Source organism: Pezoporus wallicus, unplaced genomic scaffold (genome assembly GCF_028554395.1).
Source record: "Pezoporus wallicus isolate ANWC-B61680 ecotype Strahan unplaced genomic scaffold, APGP_CSIRO_Pwel_v1 contig_5069, whole genome shotgun sequence".
NCBI classification, from domain to species: Eukaryota; Metazoa; Chordata; class Aves; order Psittaciformes; family Psittacidae; genus Pezoporus; species Pezoporus wallicus.
The window spans coordinates 6567785-6589421 of record NW_026642361.1 but is presented as its reverse complement, the minus strand read 5'-3'; the positions used below and the strand labels follow the sequence as shown (position 1 = coordinate 6589421).

At 38.7% G+C, this 21637-nt stretch overlaps 1 protein-coding gene across 1 annotated transcript in view; it reads left to right on the top strand.

Annotated features, from left to right (window-relative positions):
- Window positions 1-21637, top strand: part of TRHDE (thyrotropin releasing hormone degrading enzyme) — a 213640-nt gene that overhangs the window by 134364 nt on the left and 57639 nt on the right. Inside the window, exons 8-9 of the mRNA XM_057429460.1 lie at window positions 5036-5101; window positions 6945-7132. Of these exons, the coding sequence (XP_057285443.1) occupies window positions 5036-5101; window positions 6945-7132 (254 nt within the window). The remainder of the gene's footprint in view (window positions 1-5035; window positions 5102-6944; window positions 7133-21637) is intronic.

Here is a 21637-nt window from a genome sequence, read left to right as displayed (position 1 = left end):
AGTTTCACTCACTTAGGGGAATCTTCACTTCTTTGTAGCTTGCTGGTAATGCTTTATCAGTGTTCTCACTACATCTCGTTTGTCACTCACCGTTGCAAACATATGCAGTGCCTTCTTACCTCTGACCCTCACCCAAGATTTTTTCATTTGAATGTTAGGTAACGTCAAGATAATATGTGGTGGAAGCTTTGATGTTAGCAGTGTAAAGGAAAAGGGGAAAAAAGGTGGCATGTTGTAGTCAGTGCGTCTGGTGGCTGGTGCCTGGTTGCTTAAGATTAAGTATACAAATTTCTGGGAAAACAAGCATGCTCAATTTGATAGCCAGAGCCTTAGAGTCTGATTTCCACCTGAACTAAATGTTTTTATTAGTAGGTTTAAATCTTTGATGAGTTGCAACAGTCTTGTGTAAAACTGTTCGACAAGGACGTAGTGTAGGCTGAAGGGACAAGGATGTGAACCAGGAGTAGAAGTGAAATACAAATGAGAGAGGTAGGGCAAGGCTGCTGTTTCCTTATCGCTCAGAAATGAGGGCATTCAGAGCAATGTAGTCACAAGAATTTGATGCCATATTTTACTACTTTTTCCTCACTCATCTTATGTAGTGGGATTTCTCAGTTATCTTTAGGAGAAAAAGTTACTCAGATTAACTGGTTCAGATCTCAGCACCACTTGTATAAGTCGTGAGCTGCTCCTTCTGCCAAGTAATCAACTTCATACAGATGAACTGAGGAAGGAGTTTGGTCTTAGAATTGATGTTTCGGTTCCTGGTTATAGATCTGAAGTCTCTCCTGAAAATAAAATACATGTTTGGAGACTTATTTCCCCTTGTTTAACCTCTGTGCATTTATCAGCCACTACCTTTTATTAGTTGTGAGCGTTATCATGTTTGGACAGTGGGGATAGTTCATTTTTTTGAAACCAAGGGGCTCGGTCTCTAGCAGTACTGAGAGAACTAAGATTGCAAAGGGATAAAAGACTTTTTCCTTCTAAATAATCTCTTAAAAAAATCTAGTACAATAAAAGGCCTGCAAGCTTAATCAATACAGCATTACTAAAAACATCTTTCAAAAGCCTTTAGCACTTCCACTGTATTTCTGCTATTTCTACTATAGATAGTTCAAGCTATCTGCTTCAGTATTCAAGTAATAATATGAAAAGCATTAAGCCTTTTAATTTTTTAGGGGTGGTTAAGATTGCTATTTGACAAAACTTTATATTATAGTCTAAATCTGTTGTTTTTTTTTTCAAGATCTTAGTTTTTTGTTGTGCAGTAATTGGACTTTGCTTTCATGGCAATGACAGATTCTGGCTTTAAAAAAAAAATCTATGTTAAAAATTACTAAAACACATGTCAGAAAAACACACTCATTTTTTTATTATTGTTATTTATAGAGTGGAAGAGATCATACTCTGTTATTCCTTTTGCCAAAGAGTGGCTTCATTTTTTAATGCCAAGATGTTAAGAATATTATTATAAGAGAATTGCTGAAAATGTAAACCGAAATGATCACTTTTGTGTGTGTGTCTGATTATGAGTGACACTGTACCAGGGTCTGTGAACTCTCTTTCTACTTTCTCCATGACAAAGAAAAAATTTAAAGGTGGCATTACAGTGAAGAACAAAGGAAGAGTTGTAGACAGAAAAGCTGTCCTGAGTCTTGGGTTGTTAAAGAGGTTTTCCTGCCATATTTTCTCCTCACACATACTGTAGGGTTATAGCTGAAAGAAAAATGTCTGAAGCATATCTTCATGCTCCAGCATGCTCCAGCTGTTGGAAAAGCTTTTGTAGGTGATAGAATTTCGAGTTTATGATGGGAAGCAGCCCTGAAGCCAAATGATTCTGGGTATCTGTGTTTATGAGAAAGTGGCTTTAAGTCACTTTACCTCCTTTGGAGCTGTGCTCAGTGCAGCTTAGATTCAGGACACTGTGTTTTCAGTGTCATCCTCCTTTTTCGTTCTGTGTCTTGCATCTCTTCTGTTTGCTTTGGTTCTTTTCTATCCGATGTAAAAGCGAAGGGGTGCCTAATTCTCCTTCCCTGGAGAATTACAGTGAATAAGAACATGTCTTCTGCCCCTTTGCAAGCTATTTAAGACTTAGTTATGGGTCCTCAGGAGGAGAAATGGATTGTGTTCCTGCTTGTTCCATCCTTAGAACAGACAAGCAGGGTACGTTGTAGATGTTTGGCTTCTGTTTGAATACTTCATGTGACATATTTGATGCTGGTATGTACAAGCCTTTTCCTTTTTAAGCTGAATGCCTGTCCATGAAAGGTACATCAAGAGGGGCTGATAATTTGGTAAAGAAAGTTAAGGCTGGGTCATGGTAACCCTAGCTAGCTTTGAAGCTTGGATGTTGTTAAGAAAATGTAACTTTGCAGCATATCTGGGAGTGGTAGGGTCATTGGGTCTGGTGATGTTTTCAGTATAAACACAAGCTCTCATATGAAGACATAGACGATACAGATCTGTAGAAGCATGAATGGACTGGGGAGACTGAAGTAGGGAACAGTAATGCACTGTGTCTTTTAATGCCAGAATTAGGGAACAGCAGATGAAATCAGCAGATGAGCAGAGTTTGAAGCAGGTATCTTCACCCACAGATCACTGAAGTGGGAAATACTTTTTTTGAAAGGTGTGCAAATGCTAAGCATTTATTATATAGGTTCAGAAAACAACTGGCCAAACGCATGGAAGGTAACTATTAAATACAAAGATACTAATCTGCTCAGGATTCCTCATGCCATGAAGTGCTGGATAATGGGAGAGCATGCTGGGGAAGTTTCACTGTATGCTTGTCCTATTTTATACTCTTTCTAGGTATCTGCTACTGGTTATTGAAAACAGGATACTGATATATGAGGAAGTTTAATGGGACCTGGTTCAGTAACCTTTAGCTCTTGTAGAAAGTGCACTCAGATTTTGGATTGCCCTTTAGATTTATTATTAGAAACATATTTTGATGCAAACTCTCACTTAGGACTGCTTTTTGTGTAGTATGTGTTTAATAACACTCCTAGTTTGATGCTGTGTATATGCAACTTTCATGAATGATGAAAAAGTGGACAATCGAGTTGTATGGTACCAGGACTGTACTCATCTGTTGAGCATGTTATTGTGTTTTCTTATTTTGTGGTAAATGATAATGGTAAATGATAAAATGATTTTTTGTTTTCCTTTGTGTAATACATATGTAGATTGGAGGGTAATAAATTGTTTAACTGAGCAGTGAACCACATCTAAATTTCCCAGTCTGTGTCTTGAGAGAAAAAAAAAAACCAAAAGGACAGAAGCATTTCATCTCTTTGCAGTCCTTCTGAACACAAAATGTAAAAATAAAATCAGTAAAATTTGATGTCTAATGGTAGATTGGTAAACAGGATTATTGCCTGGATGGAGCAAATCCTCAAGTGTTCCACTCATTTTATTTTGCTGTGTTACAATTCTGAAAGTAGCTCTCAGAAGGACCAATTCGTGTAGCATTTTCTAGTGCTACTTAGAATGCACAAGTGTATTTGTTGTTATTTATTTACCTTGTCCCACTTTTGTTTATTCCTATTTTAGCTTTTTAATTTGCAATTCAACTTCTTCAGCTTTGAAAGCTATTGAATATTTCACTGTGCCTTAAATGATTCCGTATTTTTAGATAAAATGGAAGCACAGTGTGCTGTAGGTGCAGCCTGTATAATATTGTCTTTTTTTCCAAGTTAGTCTCATGACATTGTTAAGACTCTGCACTGCATTTACAGAGTCAGTGTTCTCATTTAGCCTTCCTAGCCTGTGATTAAATGGGAGTTGCTGCTTCTTGTACTATGAGTTGGCTGACAAAAGCTAAATCTGTCACAGGTGCTACAATTTGTGTATCAGAAAATTTGCTTTCCAAATACTAATTATTCCCAAAGTATCTTACTTCACACAAAGCAGAGATAACAGAGTCAGCAGATTTGTCCCACTTTTATCACTGTGCTGTAAATTAGGGTTTGTCTCCAGCCATTGTGTAAAGTGGAGATGGTAGAAATTCAAATGCAGGAGATCCCATTGATTTACAACCTCTGATGTGTTTTTTCACTTAATTCTTCCAATCAAAATGCTTGAAATGTATGTTATTCAAATAATCATTGCTGAATTTCATTTCTGTATTTGAATGAGCTGCTCTCTAGGGACACAGAATGGTGGGAAACTAACAGTGTTGTCTCTACAAAAACTGGAAGCCTTTTGTGCCTGATAGGCCCAGACCCAACCTGGTCATATGATTAAACTATTAATTTTGGAAGTTAATTTAATATGATGATAGCTTATCAGGGATCAACTTTCTGGCTGCTAAGGGATAAGAATGGACCCTCAGTCATAGTAACTGCAGCTGAATAAGTATTCAGTTTATAACCTCTTCAGTCTCTGAGTCACATATGTCATGAAAACACACATATGCACAAGCACAGAGTTGGGTACCTGTCACCCCTCTTCCACCACTCCCTGTTGTGGAGACCCTTTGTGATAACCTGTTACAACCCCAGTTGTCAGAAAGATGTATTTTGACATGGAAGCATCTGGATCTGCCTGCATAAAAGTTTGTAGTTCAATTAGGCTACTGCTCAGTTAAATATTTTGTAGCAAATATATTTGTCACCCGAGTGAGCAAATTTTCGACACTAGATGCAGAATGACCTGCTAAAATAGGAACTGCAACTGTGATTTGGCAGCTTCCCCTTTTATTGCTGAGAATTACCTAGGAAACCCTTCTGAGGTTAGACAAGTAATTTAAATGTATATTCAAAATATTTAGCTTATAGAGTGGCTTATGCAGAAAAGAAAGAGCATTGAATGCCATAAATGAAATTTTTAGCAACAGTCTTTGCATTGTAAACTAGGTTAAGAAACTGTTTATTTACTCTCTTAGGATGAACATAATGTATATTTCTAGATTTTTGACAAATGCAAACATTGATGTGCTTTAACTTCTAATAACAGTGATTCACAGCTCTAGTTGTTTGCCTTGTGTATAATAATACTGATTCGTATTTTTATTTTATTTCCATAGGACTATTTAACCATTCACAAGTATGGCAATGCAGCCAGAAATGATCTCTGGAACACACTGTCAAAGGTAAAAAGCTTTAATCTATTGCACTGAGGGAGAAGCAAGAATTTACCGTGATATTTTTCTTGGTGAGGTTAGGAGTGAATAGCGCATATTGAAATCTTCAGACCCCAAAGCAAATATAAAAATTGATGCAAAGAAATACCATTTGAGTTAACCTAGTGGCAACAATAAAATATGGTTTTTGCAGCATTTCTATTCTTTGTTATGTTAAAATATATTTCGTTGCTTGTGCTATGTCACTGGTGTTCAGTAAAAGATACTTCATGGAATCTGCTATCATTGACTTCAGTAGCAGCATGCTGAGGCTCATAAGCTGGAAAACACATTAAAGTGCTGAGCACTGGCATTTACATCAGGCATGTTTGTGATTTTGTATGGAGTAATGATTTGTGTGAATGACAAAACTGTTAAAGCTTTGAAGTCTGGTGTAAACAGATAACTACTTATTGTAACATTTGGCATGCTGTAGAGACTTACAGTTGTTATGTCCGTGCTCCCTTTGGTTGCTATGCCCGAAGGTCTACGGATCTATTAGGGCAGAGTTTAATTTTCATAAAGTGAGCCAAGCATGCCTAAAATTCTTTCGTACATTTGGGTGGATCTAATTGATTTGTCACAAGATCTGTGGAGAAATTTGTATGCTCTTTTGGAGCAGCAGGTCAAATGACATTAACCGCCTATGTGTGGGCAACTGAACTGAGTCTGTATTGACTCCTAATGAGAGTTGAGACATAAAACAGTCATGCTCTTAAATCTATGTCTTAATTTGAAGTTCAGTGCCACTGCAAAAATATTTCTTGCTTCTCACCTGGTGTCTTCTTCTGCTAAAGCCTTTAGGATAGCTCTGGGTGATGGAACGTCAGAGGGATGAGCATAATATTGAAAAAACAGCAGAAACCACAGCTGAGACTGTATTATGTATAACCACTACAGCTATACTGTATGCTTAAGTCCATTGTTAAGGCTAGTAATTCTGTTTGCCTCATCTGTAAGCACGTTTGTTGCCAGCTGCTTTTTTCCTAATGCACTGCAATTGCAGCTTCAGTTCCAAAGACTTCTTGCTGGGTTCATGTGTTCATGAGAGGTTGCTCAGTCTGTAATCTAGGACTGTTTGGCAGTTAGGGATATTTCCGTCACTGAAGAATAAATGATAGCTGTCAATCTCCTCATACCCAATCTCATCTCCCATGATGCCATAGTTTCTCTTTTTGTTTCAGATGAAAATCTACTTATAAACCAGCATTTTTATTGACATATGGTATCAAATATGAACATATTAATCCTCAATGTGTTGTGACAGGTGCAGTTTATGAAACAGCTGGGGTTACCTTGGTATTCATAGCCTCACTTTGGGCATGAGGGACAATATTTTCAAGTAACTAGTCATTTGATTCTCAGAACAGAAGCTCTGTACTTTAAAAAATCAGGCCCTTTGAATATGCATCATTGTAGGCACCCTGCATCAACTAACACTGAGTCTTTTTTAACTCTGGTTGGTCTAGAATATCCTTTGGAGACAGCCACCCAGTATTTCTGTGGCTCTTGTTAAAACTGTGCAAGGCAGGTTGTTTCTTCTGTTACTGCCTGAATGATGTGGGAAACATGACTTCCTGACTGTCCTCCTCCTGTCTGGCAAGATTGCTCAATGCTTACTCTGAAGATGGACAGAGACTTGGTTAAATCATGTAGAGTGTATGTGTACTGGGTGTAAATGTGTGTATATGTGATGTTCATTTAAAAAACTAATTATGGTCTCTGGGACAAAAAAAAAAAAAAAAAGAAAGAATTTTATATGTTGGATGATGTTATTGCTTCGACATATTGAAACTTTTCTTTTTTCTTGTAGGCTTTAAAAAGAGTTGGAAAATCTGTAAATATCCAACAAGTAATGGATCAGTGGACACTACAGATGGGTTATCCTGTCATCACTATCGTGGGAAATGAAACTACAGACAATGTCATAGTGATCTCTCAAGAGCGTTTTGTTTATGATATTGATGCTAAACCCAAGGATCCTGCTCTTGGAGACAGCAGGTACTTACATTCCTCAATTAATATCTTTCAAGAGGTTGGGGTTGTTTAAGTGCTTCATGCGTGTACTTTTATGAAGACGGCTCTTTAGACACCTCTGAGCTTTGCTTGGTATCAGTAGCATGTGGTGACCCTTCCATTTGAAATGCAGTAAAGATGAGGCTAGTTAGAAGAACTGAAAAAAAGATCATTAGATTAATAGAACAAGATGAGCTTTTAATGTGCCCATTTTCATCCTGACAGTTTCCTCTGTGACTGTCGTACATCTTACATCACACATCTGTTTCCTCTCCTGTTCTTTTGATTTTGTCCATGATGTAATTTGGAATGTGGTTGGAAGGTCTGATACTTCTTTTTAAGTAATTCTTTTAAGTGGACCTCTCCATGTTTATAGATTAAGTATGCAGATGTATCCATGTGTCAGACACGTACCTCACTTGACTACGGAAGCAGTCAAGAGCTGAACTGGACCTCTGAACAAGGCAGGGGATTCCAGCTGTTCCATTTTTGAAGCCAGCTGAACTGGTCCTGTGGGGACCATTGTATTGGCTGAAATCAGCAGACACTTAGGCATCTCTGCCCCTGACCTTTTTCCTGCCTGATGCTATCCTCATCTTACTGTTTAAAGCAGTTTTAGCATCATATTTTAAGGCCAAGAATATAGGACTAATGCTAGAGAATTACAAGATAGCCTTAGAAGTTTCTGTGTTCACCTATTCATGCTCAGCAGGAAAGAGGGCACACTGTCACCATTGAGTACTCTGTGTCTGTCCAGTAGATTTAAATCATCTAAAGGTAAAATTCAATACAAAATTTGATTGACATGTGTGGAGCTCATAGAATATTCCTGTTGAGGAAGGCCTAAGAATATAGTTACATTTATTGGGAAATGTTTAGAATTCATTATCCTTTTTCAGAACATAAATGTTATGGAACTCAAACATGTCACAGAGTAAATAGTTGTTTTTCTGGCTCTATTGGAACATGCTAGCAGGGTACTAAGCATCCGTTTACATTCTGGCCTGAAATGAATTCCTTTGCGAAAAGAGATAAAACAATTGAATGTGAACTGTTTGAAGATTTTGTGACTCACAGAGTCACACGAGAGCGGTTACTCAGAAAAACAGAGATTATTAGTTTTTTGATAGATTAAAACAGAGATGTTAATCCCTTTAATTACTTTAGAGACTTTCTTAAATAGATTTGCTAGGTAGGCAGTATTGATTGTAATACTGCTGCTGTAATTCATGAGTAAAGACTACTAGGTATGTAAATATTTTGTAAGGTGGAATATCAGGGGTGATATGACAAGTTGACTGACTGGATACCAGGTGCCCACCAAAGTCGTTCTATCACTCCCCTACTCAGTTGGACAGGGTAGAGAAAATATAATGAATGGCTGGTGGGTTGAGATAAGGACCGGGAGAGATCACTCACCCAGTTACTGTCACAAGCAGAACAGATTTGACTTGGGCAAACATTAATTTGATTTATTACCAATCAAATCAGAGTAGGGTAATGAGAAAATAAAAAGAAATCTTAAAACACCTTTTCAAACCCCTTCCTTCTTCCCAGGCTTCACTTCACTTCCAATTTTCTCTATCTCCTTCCCCCAGGTGGCACAGGGTGGGGAAGTGGGATTGCAGTCAGTTCATCGCGTTGTCTTTGCTGATCCTTCCCCTATCAGGGGAAGACTCCTCACACTCTTCCCCTGCTCCAGTGTGGGGTTCCTCCAATAGGAGACAGTTCTCCATGAACTTCTCCAGTGTGAGTCTTTCCCACAGGCTGCAGTTCTTCACACTCTGCTCCAGCGTGGGTCCCTTCCATGGGTGCACAGACTGCTCCAGCCTGGGTCCCCTGTGAGGTCACCAGTCCTGTAGCAAACCTGCTCCAGTGTGGGCTCCTATCTCCATGGGGCCACAGGTCCTGCCAGGAGACTGCTACAGTGTGGGCTTCCCTCAGGGTCACAGCCTCCTTTGGGCAACCCCCCACTTTGGCCTGGGGCCCTCCCTGGGCTTCAGGTGAAATCTGCTCCATCATGGACCTCTATGGGCTACAGAGGTGCAGCTGCCTCGCCATGGGCTGCACCACGGGCTGCAGGGGAATCTCTGCTCTGGTCCCTGGAGCATCTCCTGCCCTCATTCTGCACTGATCTGGGTGTCTGCAGAGCTTTTGCATTCACACATTCTCATTGCTCTCTCCAGCTGCAGTTATGCAGGTTTGGGTTTTTTCCCCTTCTTAAATATGTTATCCCAGAGGTGTTACCACCATCACTGATGGGCTCTGCCTTGCCCAGTGGTCTGTGTTGGAGCCAGCAGATATTAGTTCAGTTGGACATGAACGGAGCTTCTGGCAGCTTCTCACAGAAACCAGCTCTGTAGCTCCCCCTGCAACCTTTCCGCACAAACCCAGTACAGATGAGAATTAGACTGTTTTATTTTCACTTGCCATTAATTCAGAATTCAAACTGTATGTTGTGATATGTGGAAAGGTAGTGTTTTCTACACCAGCAGGGCAAGTTATACTGACTTTCATTTGTTTAGAGATTTTGTCACAATTATGATTTTTAAACATTGGAAGACAGATTTAATGCTATAGAAAAACACAGCAAAAGATACCAGCTTGAGCCCTGCCAGGAATTTACTGTTCCAACAAGCAGTAGAGGAGATACATATAATATACATATAATAATAATATAGGAAGGATATATATAATATTACAACATATAGATACATATTATATATATCTCCTTTGGCAAGTCTCTTTCCTGTTCTCTTCCCCCTTTGTTTTAGTCTGTGCTTTCATGTCCTGTTAACCACAAATGGGAAGGAAGCCCCTTGTCCAAGGAAGGCTTTACAGATGGGGTGTTTACTTCAGCCAGTTAGATGATGGAGCTAATTTGCCGCTTCACAGTTGAAGGTATTTGAAAGTCATGTTACATAATTATAAATACCAAAGAACAGGAACTGTATGTATTTAGCAAAGGGTGAAACTTATCTGTGCCATTCACCTTTCAAAAGTCATCTGTGAATTTATATTTAAGTCCTACGGTTTAGTTATAAATTAGTGAATAGAGTGTTATAACAATGACCATACAATTTGTTGGTGCAATGCCTGCAGTCGCATGTGGCCTGGTATGCACTATGGCTCTGTGACAGTAAATGTCCTTTCATACCGCCAAGTTAAGTAGAAGAAGATTGAAATACTGAAAATAATTTTAATCTTTGTGCAAGCAATGACTTAGATTTTTTTTTTCCTGGTGTTTACATATATATATATAAAATTTTTTGGCATTTCTGTTTTTTTATTATTTTTTGTTTTTTTTTTTAATTGGAAAAGTCACTATTACTTCAATTATGGTGAAAGCAGTAGATAGGGAAAAATCACAGTAATGTGAAGTCATTTGATAACTCATGATACATTACCTCGTTTTTTAACATTGCAAGAATTGAAGTTTTTATGACATATTACGAAGGGGACAGTTTTCCTACAAGTACACAAAGGAGGGTGATAACTGAAATGGAAACAGTGGGTTGATGGACATTCAACACTAATGCAGTATTCTGACTGATTCTGCAGGTAGGTCAGGAAGTTGGCAAGGGTTTACTGACAGTCAGTAAGGCCTGATAGCATGGGTAGATGTTGTGGGAGGCACAGAGGTATATGTATACACATATATAATCTCAGCCTGTAGGGTTTGGGAGTGTAACCTATCAGTGGCCTAATTCACAGTCCAGTGAAGTTGGTGCTCATCTCCCCTGTGAGACCCATGAATTAGGCCTTGGACGCATGGCTCCCTGGGGAGCCATAATAGGCACTGTAAATAACGGGGAGGAAATGGTATTTATGCCACATTTAAGGCCATGCTCTTGCAGGGCAAGCAACATTGGCTTCCTTAGGGTAGTTTATCTATGGATTAATCGTGATGATCATTTTAAACCCCGTGAAGAGTAAAGCTGCACAAAACACAGAAAAATGTACAGGTCCAGGCCTTTCCAGGTAGTTTATCATCTAAACAGACAACACAATATGCACTGGCAGGCTCTGGGGAAGGTTCTTAAAGCATCCATCTGCCATATAGTCTTTAGTTATCCAGAGGTGGGGCTGTAGTTTGGCATGGCACAGCAATAAACGTCAGTTCTATTGCCTTCAAAGTGATGAGAAGTTTAAACTTCTGCTTCAGTCCGTCTCTGGGGAAATTTAACTTTGCTTTACTTTAGAGTCATTTCAGGGTAAGTCTTTCAGATGTATCTGCTGTATAAGAAATGTAAATAAAGAGGCAAGTGAATATTTCAGAACAATTCTATGTCTGTGCTTTATGCTACATATTTATGTAGCAATTAACTGTTAAAAATGAAATGTGAACCATTCAGTGGTTTCTCTCTGAAAGCATATAGAGGGATATAGAAGCAGTAAGCAGATATTTCTATGTGATAAGTGGTAAAAGTGAAAACTGTTGATACCTTTGGCAGTGGTTTACTCCTAATCCTGTGTAGTCCATTTGATTGTGTCTTTAATTCTGCTGCAGAAGGGAATGATTACATATAGTTGATTTTCCCACCTTATGTACAGTCAGACTCATTTTCTCTAAAACTGCAGAAAAAAATGTGTTTCAAGGGCCATGCATGTATAAACTGCGATTTGTTTGCATAGAATCAACTGTACAGCATGCCAAGCTCTAACAATTGGCCTGAAATTATAGAGGGTACACAATTTCACTTCTTTGCAAACTGAATACAGATTTTACTTGACACTTGTGCTTCACATGATACATAGTTCTCATTTTATGAGAGAATAAAACTAACATTGACAGGCACTGTTTCTAGGAACTCCATTTCTCAGAAGGGCCAAAATCGTGGGCTTTGATTTTCATGTTGAAGACTGTGGCTCATACAATGTTTCAGTAGCAATTTCAGTTTATCCAAGCAAAATTTTAAAACTCCTGTAATTACTGTGTAATTCATAGTCTTCCCCTGAATAGCAATGCTTTAGTTATGTGTAGTTTCAATCCTGGACTCCCGTATACCCCTGTGAGAGCAGATTATGCCCCTACATTGTGAGGCTGCAGGAGAGGAGGTGATATTCCATCTGACAGGGTTCAGTGAGTTTCCCTGCTGACAGAGAAAATGATGATTTTAAGGCACTAGTCTCATCCATCATTACAGGAATGGCTCACAGATATGACAAGAAATCTTATGAAAAATAATCTGTGGTCTAGACAATAAACTAATCAGTTCTGATGAAATCCATAAACCTTTTATATACTGTATTGAAGAGCAGACCAAAGCTTTGTGGTTATAGGTTTAAGTTTTGCCTTTAAAAAATATGCAGAGCTTGTCTCTTCAAAGGTGGAAAAATAACCTTTCCAATATTATCAAAATAATTAAGTTCGTGTTGTTGAGGTAGTACTCACTTGTATAGTGTTCTTATCATGCATGCAGTTTCCATAACTAATCTTTGCTTATTTATTATAATCTCCTAAAGGGAAATGTCTTGCTAAGCATTGAACACAGCTATCTGTGAGGAAAGAGAAAAAAGGAAGAGGTACAAACCAGGATACGGACAGGGTATTCATACATGCTGTAATGTGGTGATCCTCTGTGCTTTCTTTGTGTGGCTGGACTAGGAAAACTTCAGTCTAATGGTGCAAACCAGGGACATGACCAGCAAAACCAGAGCTGTACAGACCCATGGGTCTAACACCATGTAGTAATTACGACAACTGAAAGGCTTTACAATGGGCAGCAGAGCTACCCAGCAGTCACTCCACTCCAAGATGAATGATTAACTGCAGAATTTATTTCCCTTTAAGTCTCTGAATGTCCTACACAAAGCTCATTTATTCAAGCTCTGTGGAAAAAGGGTTTTGCTTGTCCCTTTCCTGATAATTATTTGAATAGTAAAAGCATTGCTGTGTTTTAGTATTGCCATGTGTATCCTTACTTGTATGGCATTATCACTTGGGCAGTGGTGGGGAACATACTCTGCTTGTCAGCTGAGGGGCTGGTTAAACACAACACAAAATGTGAGGAGCACAAAGCGAATGCTCTTAAGTATCTTTAAGATCTTCTTAGAGCAATTGAGGAATAATGTAGCATATGTAGTATTAATTATGTAATAAAAAGAACCATAATATGGACAAATATTGTTCAATAAGCTGAGGAAAAAGGGCTAACAAAGTGTAAATAGAAGAAGAAGTGCTCATTTACTTCCCTTTCTCTGGGAAATAGCCTCTGATCTTCTATTTTCTCATGTCCTTTGAGTGTTTTCTTGTTATGCCTTTCATCTTTACTATACCTGAAACATTGAGCTTATATCAGCATTTCTACTAGAAACAACTTTTGTGTTGCTGCCTAGGGAGCAGATGTGGTACTCTGGTTCATCTTGACTGACCTGAGTGCCTCTATATCAGCTATAATAACGATGAAGGGAATGGGCTCCAGGAGAGGAAGATACCAGTGTATTAGGCACAGAGAAAATGGAATTATCAAGGAATGAGATTAAAAAGCCAAGAATCCTTAGTGGAGCACAGAACTGTGTGTGAACACAGCTGGATATTGATTTAACTAGTTTTTTTTTGCTGGTCAGGCATGGACTTAAAGTATTTGTTCTCGCAGAAGAGTGAAAAAGTGCAGGGAGCTCCTTCTCTTCGTGTGTACACAGGTTGTTAGTAGAGGACAGCTCTATGACACCAATAGATTTTGTCCTTAAATGTGTCTAGGGTCAGTCCTTAACTCCAGCAGCCTGAGAGAGGACAGTGCAGGGTGTTGATCCTCCAAACAAGCCGGCAAGAAGGGCTGCTTCTGTGAGTGACCTGGAGGAAGCCTGTCTGACCCAGGCACAAGTGGGGGAAGCGCTTTTGATCTGGGGTGCTGGTGTTTGCCAGCCCAATACTTGCACTGCACATTGCTTGCTGCAGTAGGATTTATTTTAGAGGCTGTCTGATTGTTGCATTATTATTAAATCAGAATAGGGAATGCTCTTAAAATTTGTTACTGCACATATCTATGCTGATGTCTCTTAAGCAAGGTTTTGCTGCTAGCAATGAGCTCAGAAATGGCAATTGGAATTTAGCACTTTATTTCCAAAACCATTTCATAGCTTCTATTTGTGAACAAAATCTGGTGCATGGGATATGGGCAGCTTTCCGTGTTAGAACTGTAGAATGCTAAAGCAGACAGAATAGGTGTGGCGGTTTAAACCCATCCATAGGTAACTTTGCCTCATTGCTTCCTGTGCAGTGGCAGCACTTGTATTGTGACAGAAGTTAAGCTGACAGGGAGAAGCTGCTGCTGTATTTTATTACCACTGTAGACTGTGTTACTTTCCTTATATTTGCTAGTACTAAGTCTAGGAACTTGCTAGATACCCAAACTAGTTAATTAACTCACATTAATTAAATCAATTTAATGGTAAGCAACGGAGCATGTACTAGAGGGCAGCACTAATTCAGAGTGGCACTAATTCAGAGTGAGGTGGGGGTTGAAGAATAGAAAGAATCATGGCAGCAGTGCTAGTGCTGGTAGGGAGCTACCTAACATGCAGGAAGAGGGAAAGGGAATGCAGTGTGGCAGGATGCAGACAGGAGCTGTAGTTGAGAGCGTTAAGGTTGTGTAGCTGGAATAGGCAAATACGGAAAAACAGGGGAATGGAGAAGGTGGTTAAGATGGGGATTTTAGTGAAGTAAAGAGCAGATTGTGGAAAGCACAAGCAACATTTGGCAGAGACAAGTATAATGGAAGGGAGGAAGGTGGATCAATGTAATATTTTGTTGGCTTTGTAAAAAACAGATGTAGATTGCTCATTGTAGACCAGAAGATGAAACTACTAACATGCTTCCTTTTTTATCACTTCTTTTTTTTTTTTTTCTTTCTTAAGTTGCCAATAATGGATGTTTTTGTCTTATCTCTCTGTGAGCCTTCATGCTCAGTAGTAGAATCTCAGATTTTATCGAGGAGATACACTGGTGGAGGACTTTTAGGGAAGTTTACTGAGGAAAGAGAAACTATAGTAGGAATTATATTTTCATCTCTCTTAAATTTGCAGTAGTAAAAATTAGAACTGAACATTGGAATATACTGAGAAATGCTTGGCAGTAAGTCTCTGAGAACAAGTTGGAGGAAGGTAGGCATAGCTAAGATGCTATTCATTCCTACTAGTGGGCCTACCTCTTCAGCCCATAAGGCATCCTTCCGCTCTAATGGTGAAATCTCAGATCTGCACTCTGTAGTCAAGCGCCTACGCTCATGGGTAAAGGACAGCACAGAGGTGGGGTTTGCATGATCAACTCCACCTGTGCTATTCTGTAAGGAAGTTTTGTACTGTTGCGAAACTGAGCAGAGGATGCCAGAGAGGTAAGAGCCTTTTTTGAAGGGTAAAGAGGCACTGTTAGAATAGACTTAACACTGCTGAAAACCATCATCTTTCTATCCATCTCCAACTCAGCACCCAAAATTGCTTGTCACTTTTGAAAATGAAGCATTTTGTGGTTTAGTGTGAAAAGGTGATGTTAGGCAGAGAGGAGAAAGCATGTACTGACGAAGAATTTGTAGTATTTGTTCTTTGCCTACACTATTTTTCTAAATTTAGTAAGGTACTCTGCTAGCACTGACACTGAAATGAGTCAGTTTTAGAGAGCCCCATAGTATTTATAGCAGCCTGATTTAGAACTTATTTTGGTATGAAATGTTCAGCTAAAACTACACAGAACTTTGCAGAAGGCTTAGTAATCTGATAATTATAATCAGATAATTATAGTCAGATAATATTTTATGATTATCAGATAATGCAATTTTTTTTTTCTTTACAAATTGGGTAATTTAATTCAAGTTAACCCTTTTAAATTATCTTGTGTCCACCCTTAAAAAAGCAATCAGTCTGAAAGAGAGTGGGGTTCATATAGGATGGCCAAAGGCACACATCTGTTTTCTCATGGAATATGCATGCTGTCAGCTTAAGGCAGTCTCACAGTGCAGAGCCACACATGGGTTTTTTCATGCTAGTGCTGCTGTTACACACTGAAACCTTATCTCTGGAATTTTGTGATTTCATTGCATTTGCATTGTGTTTGACATAAGACTCCTGGAGAATGTAATTTTTTTTTCCCTATTTCAGCTCTAGGACTTATTTATTGCTGAAAATTATTCCAAATATTCTTATAAAATCCATGAAGAATTAGAATTGTGACAGAGTAAAGGAAAACCATGAAGTACATTGCTGTTAAACATGTTAATCACTGTTCTGGTTACAGATGAATTCCAGTGTCAAAGACTGTACTAAAATACATGCCTCTAAAATACATTTCAGCAATCCTCTGTCGGCACTGAAAATGTTTTCCCCTCCATATCTTTGTATTTAGACACTTATACAGAAAAAACCCAAACAACCCGTGATCTATTCTAGAAATACTCTTAGAAGGACTATCAACAATTATTTTAGAATATACCAATATGATTGCTTTTTTTAAATGTGAGTTTCTGAATGAAAGCATACATAATAGACAAATCTGAAAAATTAGCAGCTGTATTGAGGCAGAACTGCAAAAAAGAGGCTTACTATCAGAAGCAAGTCATCTCAGAAGTGCTAGCATCTGTCAGGAGTAGAATATAAACTTCCTAGTCACCCTCTCATGCAATTCTAAGTATTTCTGCAAACTATAAATATTATCAATAGTTTCCTTCATGTATTCAGCTAAGCATGGTTTGTATTCAAAATTATAATAGGCCCACAATTCCAAATACCTTCCAAATCCCCAGGTTTTTCTTCCCTCTGAAATACATATTAGGTATTTTTAGGTATAACTACATGTCCAATCAGCAGCTTTGAAAACCTCAAAGTAGATAAGTATTAGTAATTAAAAAGCAAGACTGCTCTACAGATTGATTTCATCTGTGAAGCATCTATTAAGTTCACTTCTATTAGAAACTTGCAGTACTCCTCAAAAACTAACACATCTGCCGTGGAGCCTATTAAGATCTAACAGGTGGTCAAGCCATTCTCTGCCTGGCAGTACCTATTAGAGCTGACCCCTCTGGGCGGTTTTGGTTGATCAGTTGCTCTGACTGAAAACTTGAATTCTTCCATAGGTAAGGCATTAGTGAGAAAGAAGAAACCGATACAAAAAGCTCTGTTAGGTTTTGACCCTGTTAGATATAGAAGACATGAACATGAAGACCATTAATTTCTGACTCGTGTCTCAGTTACGGTTATCTGTTTAGGCAATTCCATATGTGTATTACATGACATTCTAATTCAGTTATCTCTGGAGTCTTGGATGAAAAAAATAGTCAGATAGAGCTTCCTAAGGACTATGCTGGAGCACTGTCTTTAATTCACAGAGTCCACCAAAAGTCCAAATTCTTACCTTTTGTTTGTAAAGGGACTGGAAATGCCTCTGCCCAGCATAGTCCAGAATGATCAGGGAGTAAATACTTCCACAGTCTTTTGCTTTCAGTCTTTGTCAGTCGTTTTATCACTGTTATTAACTTCTTTGTCCCCTTTTTCCCCTTAGCTTCCTTTTTTTCATTGACCAGTCTGTTAGACTTGGGTGAGGGTAGAACCCCTAAAACCCCAGAATCCCAACCTTAATACCATTTCCTTTCTTCATTTTGCTCAAGCCAGCAAGCACTTGATATGCATCCCACAAGTAATGTGGTGTGGTACACTTCTCCTGCTCTCTTCGTTTCCTCATGGCATAACGTGTTGTAGTCAGAAATTGTCTGTCTGCAGGATTTGTGGAAGTCCTGTCCAATTCAGGCACCAGCAATCTTATTCCAGCAAATAAAACCTAAGTGCTGTCCTTTTCGAATTCAAGTTGGCTAATTCTAACTTCTCACTTGATTAAAAAGTCTGCTGTTTACTTTTTTCATCCCACTTGCACATACGTTCACCAGTGATTATCACCCGTTTCTCGTTGCTTCCACTAAACTTCTTCCTTCTTGCACTAAACTTGTTCTCACTCTGAGAACAAGAATTAAGATCACACTGGGCATATGGAGACAATCAGTAAATGCCTCCGAGCTGTACTCAGTTGATCTCAGTTCCTTCAAATTGTTCTCCTTTATCAATTTTTCATTTTGTATTTATCTTTGCTGCAGAGTTTGTGAAATCTTCCTTTCCTGTCTGCCATCCTCCATGCTGACAGGGTACAAGGAATCCCTTGACACCCTGGCTCAATGTAGGAGGTGTGATACTTGTGAGAGGGGGAATAACATCTTCTGCTGTGTTATGCCTCTGGGTGCAGCCTACAATCACTTTACTGGCATGTATTAAATCTAATGAAATCTCTGTGCTCTTCAGTCTTGTGAGAATGATATTCACAACATGAATATATCATCAACTCCTTATCCATTAAACAGAAATAACACTGTAGAATCACACTTAATAAAACTATGTTATTTCCTGTGATAGTCACATGAGCTTCCCATGGAACCTGAAATATTCTTTTCTGAATGAGATACTATATGTATACTATATGTATAACCTGGGAAAATTTCTGTGATGCTTGTAAATTATTTTTCCAACACAATCTCTTTAGGAAGTGTGGCTTACAAAATTTTCTCTGGTACTGCTGAGTTACAGTTCATGTATAATCTCTTTCTGTAGTAGGGAGCTCTAAAGCTGTTGTGCTGTTCAATAGCTTTCACTTGTTTCCCACTGATCACCTTATGTCCCACTGATCACCTTATGTCTGTTGGTGCTCTCAGCCTAGGAATAAATGTTTCCAGGTATCACAGCAACAAGGCTTGTAATTTCATAGATTAGTTAAATACACTTTCAGGTTTTCTGTTAAGTTACTTTTAAACCTTACACTATGTTAATATTCAAAATTCACTGAAAACAAAGGCCTTCTTGTTGCGTTGTAGTTTAACCCTAGCCAGCAACTAAGCACCACAAAGCCGCTTACTCACCCACCCGTCTGGTGGGAGGGAGGAGAGAATCAGGAGAGTAAGACTGAGAAAACTCATGAGTAAAGACAGTTTTATAAGTAAAGCAAAAGCTGTGCACACAAGCAAAGCAAAACAAGGAATTCATTCACCACTTCCCATCAGCAAGCAGGTGTTCAGCCATCTCCAGGAAAGCAGGGCTCCATCATGACTAACAGTTACTTGCGAAGATAAATCCCATCTCTCCAAACATATCCCACTTCCTCCTCCTTCCCCCAGTTGTATATACTGAGCATGATGCCATATGGTATGGAATATCCCTTTGTTCAGTTGGGGTCAGCTTTCCCGGGTATGTCCCCTCACAACTTCTTATGCACCCCCAGCCTGCTCATGGGTAATGTGAGGAGCAGAAAAGGTCTTGACTTTGTGTGAGCACTGCTCAGCAATAAGTGATAATGCATCCCTCTGTTATCAGCACTGTTTCCCACACAAATCCAAAACACAGCCCCATACAAGCTACTATGAAGGAAACCCAGCCAAAACCAGTACACTTTGCTAACGGAAATTGCAGTTGTGTTGGCAAGGAGAACTGCTATACTGATTTAATGTCCAAACTCCAAACCTCACTATCCTTTAGTGTGTTATCCTTTAGCTCATGTTATCAACTTTCTGTGCCCTTTATTTTCTAATAGGCTTTAAGGTTATAAGCCAGAAACTCTAGTAGCCATGCAGCTAAATGCTTCTTTTACCAGCCAGTATTTGTATATGTCTCTGCAGATCAGCCAAGTATGCAACTGAAGTAAAAATACAAATCTTTAATTCTTAGTTTTCATTTTGTTCTGTAAAGCTTACTTGCTTTCCAAAAGGTCACATTTTCTCACTACTTTGCTTTTGTGTTCTTTTGTCTGTGAAATCCCAATAACATGAATTCATGAGGATGGTATTCCCTTGGTAAGAAATGCCTCTGTCAGCATCGTAACCTAATCAAGGAATCATCACTGTTTGCAAGGGCCACACCAGGAAGGTGTCTCCTCCTCAGACTCAGTGCTGCTCACCCGAGCATATGTCTCTGTGTACATGAAATTTCAGCATTCTCCTTCTGGAGAGCTGAGAATGAGAAACTAATGCCAAAGAGTCCTTGATCCCTGTTTCTCAGCTTCAAAAGCTCTGAATGTACCAGCCTTTTATCTTTAACTGAATAGACAGAGTTGGCATTTTGGATATTAAATTCTGGTGGTTAAAACAAGGAGGCAGGTGTCTTAAACAGTCAGTTTTACTCTTGCCTTTTTTTTTTTAATCCTTCTTGCTTTTAAATTATTTTTATGCCTCACTTTATCTCTGCATTAAGTAGCGTTAATCATATCTTTCAATGATATGAAGCCTTAGATTGTTATGTTCTCAGAACACTTTACAACGATTAGTAAGTGTTGCAGATGAGCAGGAAATGGATTCCCATCCCACAGAAATTTTCAACATATCAAAACATTTTCCTGTACTGAATCAGGACAAAAATCAAAGCAGAATTTTTTGGTAAAATTGGTTTAGTTCATTTAAATTCTGCGATTTCAGTACCTTACATTTCAGTTTCACTCATTTTAACTTCTTCTTTCAATTAACTTGTATTCCCAGCTGAAATTCATTTTGAATCAGCAAACTGGAAGTTTTTATGTAAAACAGTACTGTTTTAAATGCCTGTTTTAAACACTGTACTTGAAAATCTATGCCAGAGCCTTCTCTTTCTTGCAAGAAGCTTGGTTTGAAAGAATTCCCTTTTTCAGTTAGAAATGAACAAGTTTCCTCAGGAAATTGTTTAATTGTGGAAGAGAATGTTGTCAACATCGAGTAGATGGATAGCCCATTTAGTTGCTTGCACAGGTTACTGGTGCCATAGAGGCACCCTCATATAGCTTACTTGACCTTGTGCTGCCACTATATGGGCAGGAGCCCATGGCAGATACTTCAGGTACCCTACAGCAGCTCATTGGACACCGCCTTGCACAACTGAATTTAGCCTAGGAAACTGAGTCACAGAAGACTGATGCTTGAGATTTCACCATTACCAGCCGATGGGTATACAATTTCTGTTTTTTCCATTCTGGGATAATTTTAACAACTCACAATTTCATTTCTCAGCTTAGTAAGCTGTTTGAAGGTATACACAGCTTCTGGTGTTCAGCTTTTCTGAAAGTAGCTCTGTAGATACTTTGCAGTGGGAGGCATTAGGGAAAAAACCAAATCATTTGCCACATTTGACTTGATTGGCTTTGCGTGATGCCATATGGCCTGTGTATCCTCCTCTGTCTCATGTTCTACCTACAATGAAACTGTTCTGTGCTGTTAGCACATTTGAGCAGAGGGCTGTATCTTCTAAGGTCTCTTCCCACCTAAATCTCTCTATGATTTAAGTTCATGATTGCCACTACACTTTAAAATTTTATTATATTAATTATATTATTATGTTATGCTAAGAGGCAGATCACTTAATTTGCTTTTCTACATAGTATTTTAATGTTTCCCCTTATTCTCCTGTCATTAGATGTACTGAAAAAAATAGTATTATTTATCTAAAGTCTGTATGTTGTTCTGTTCTCCTACCTTGTCATGGTCCTTTGATTTCCTAGCT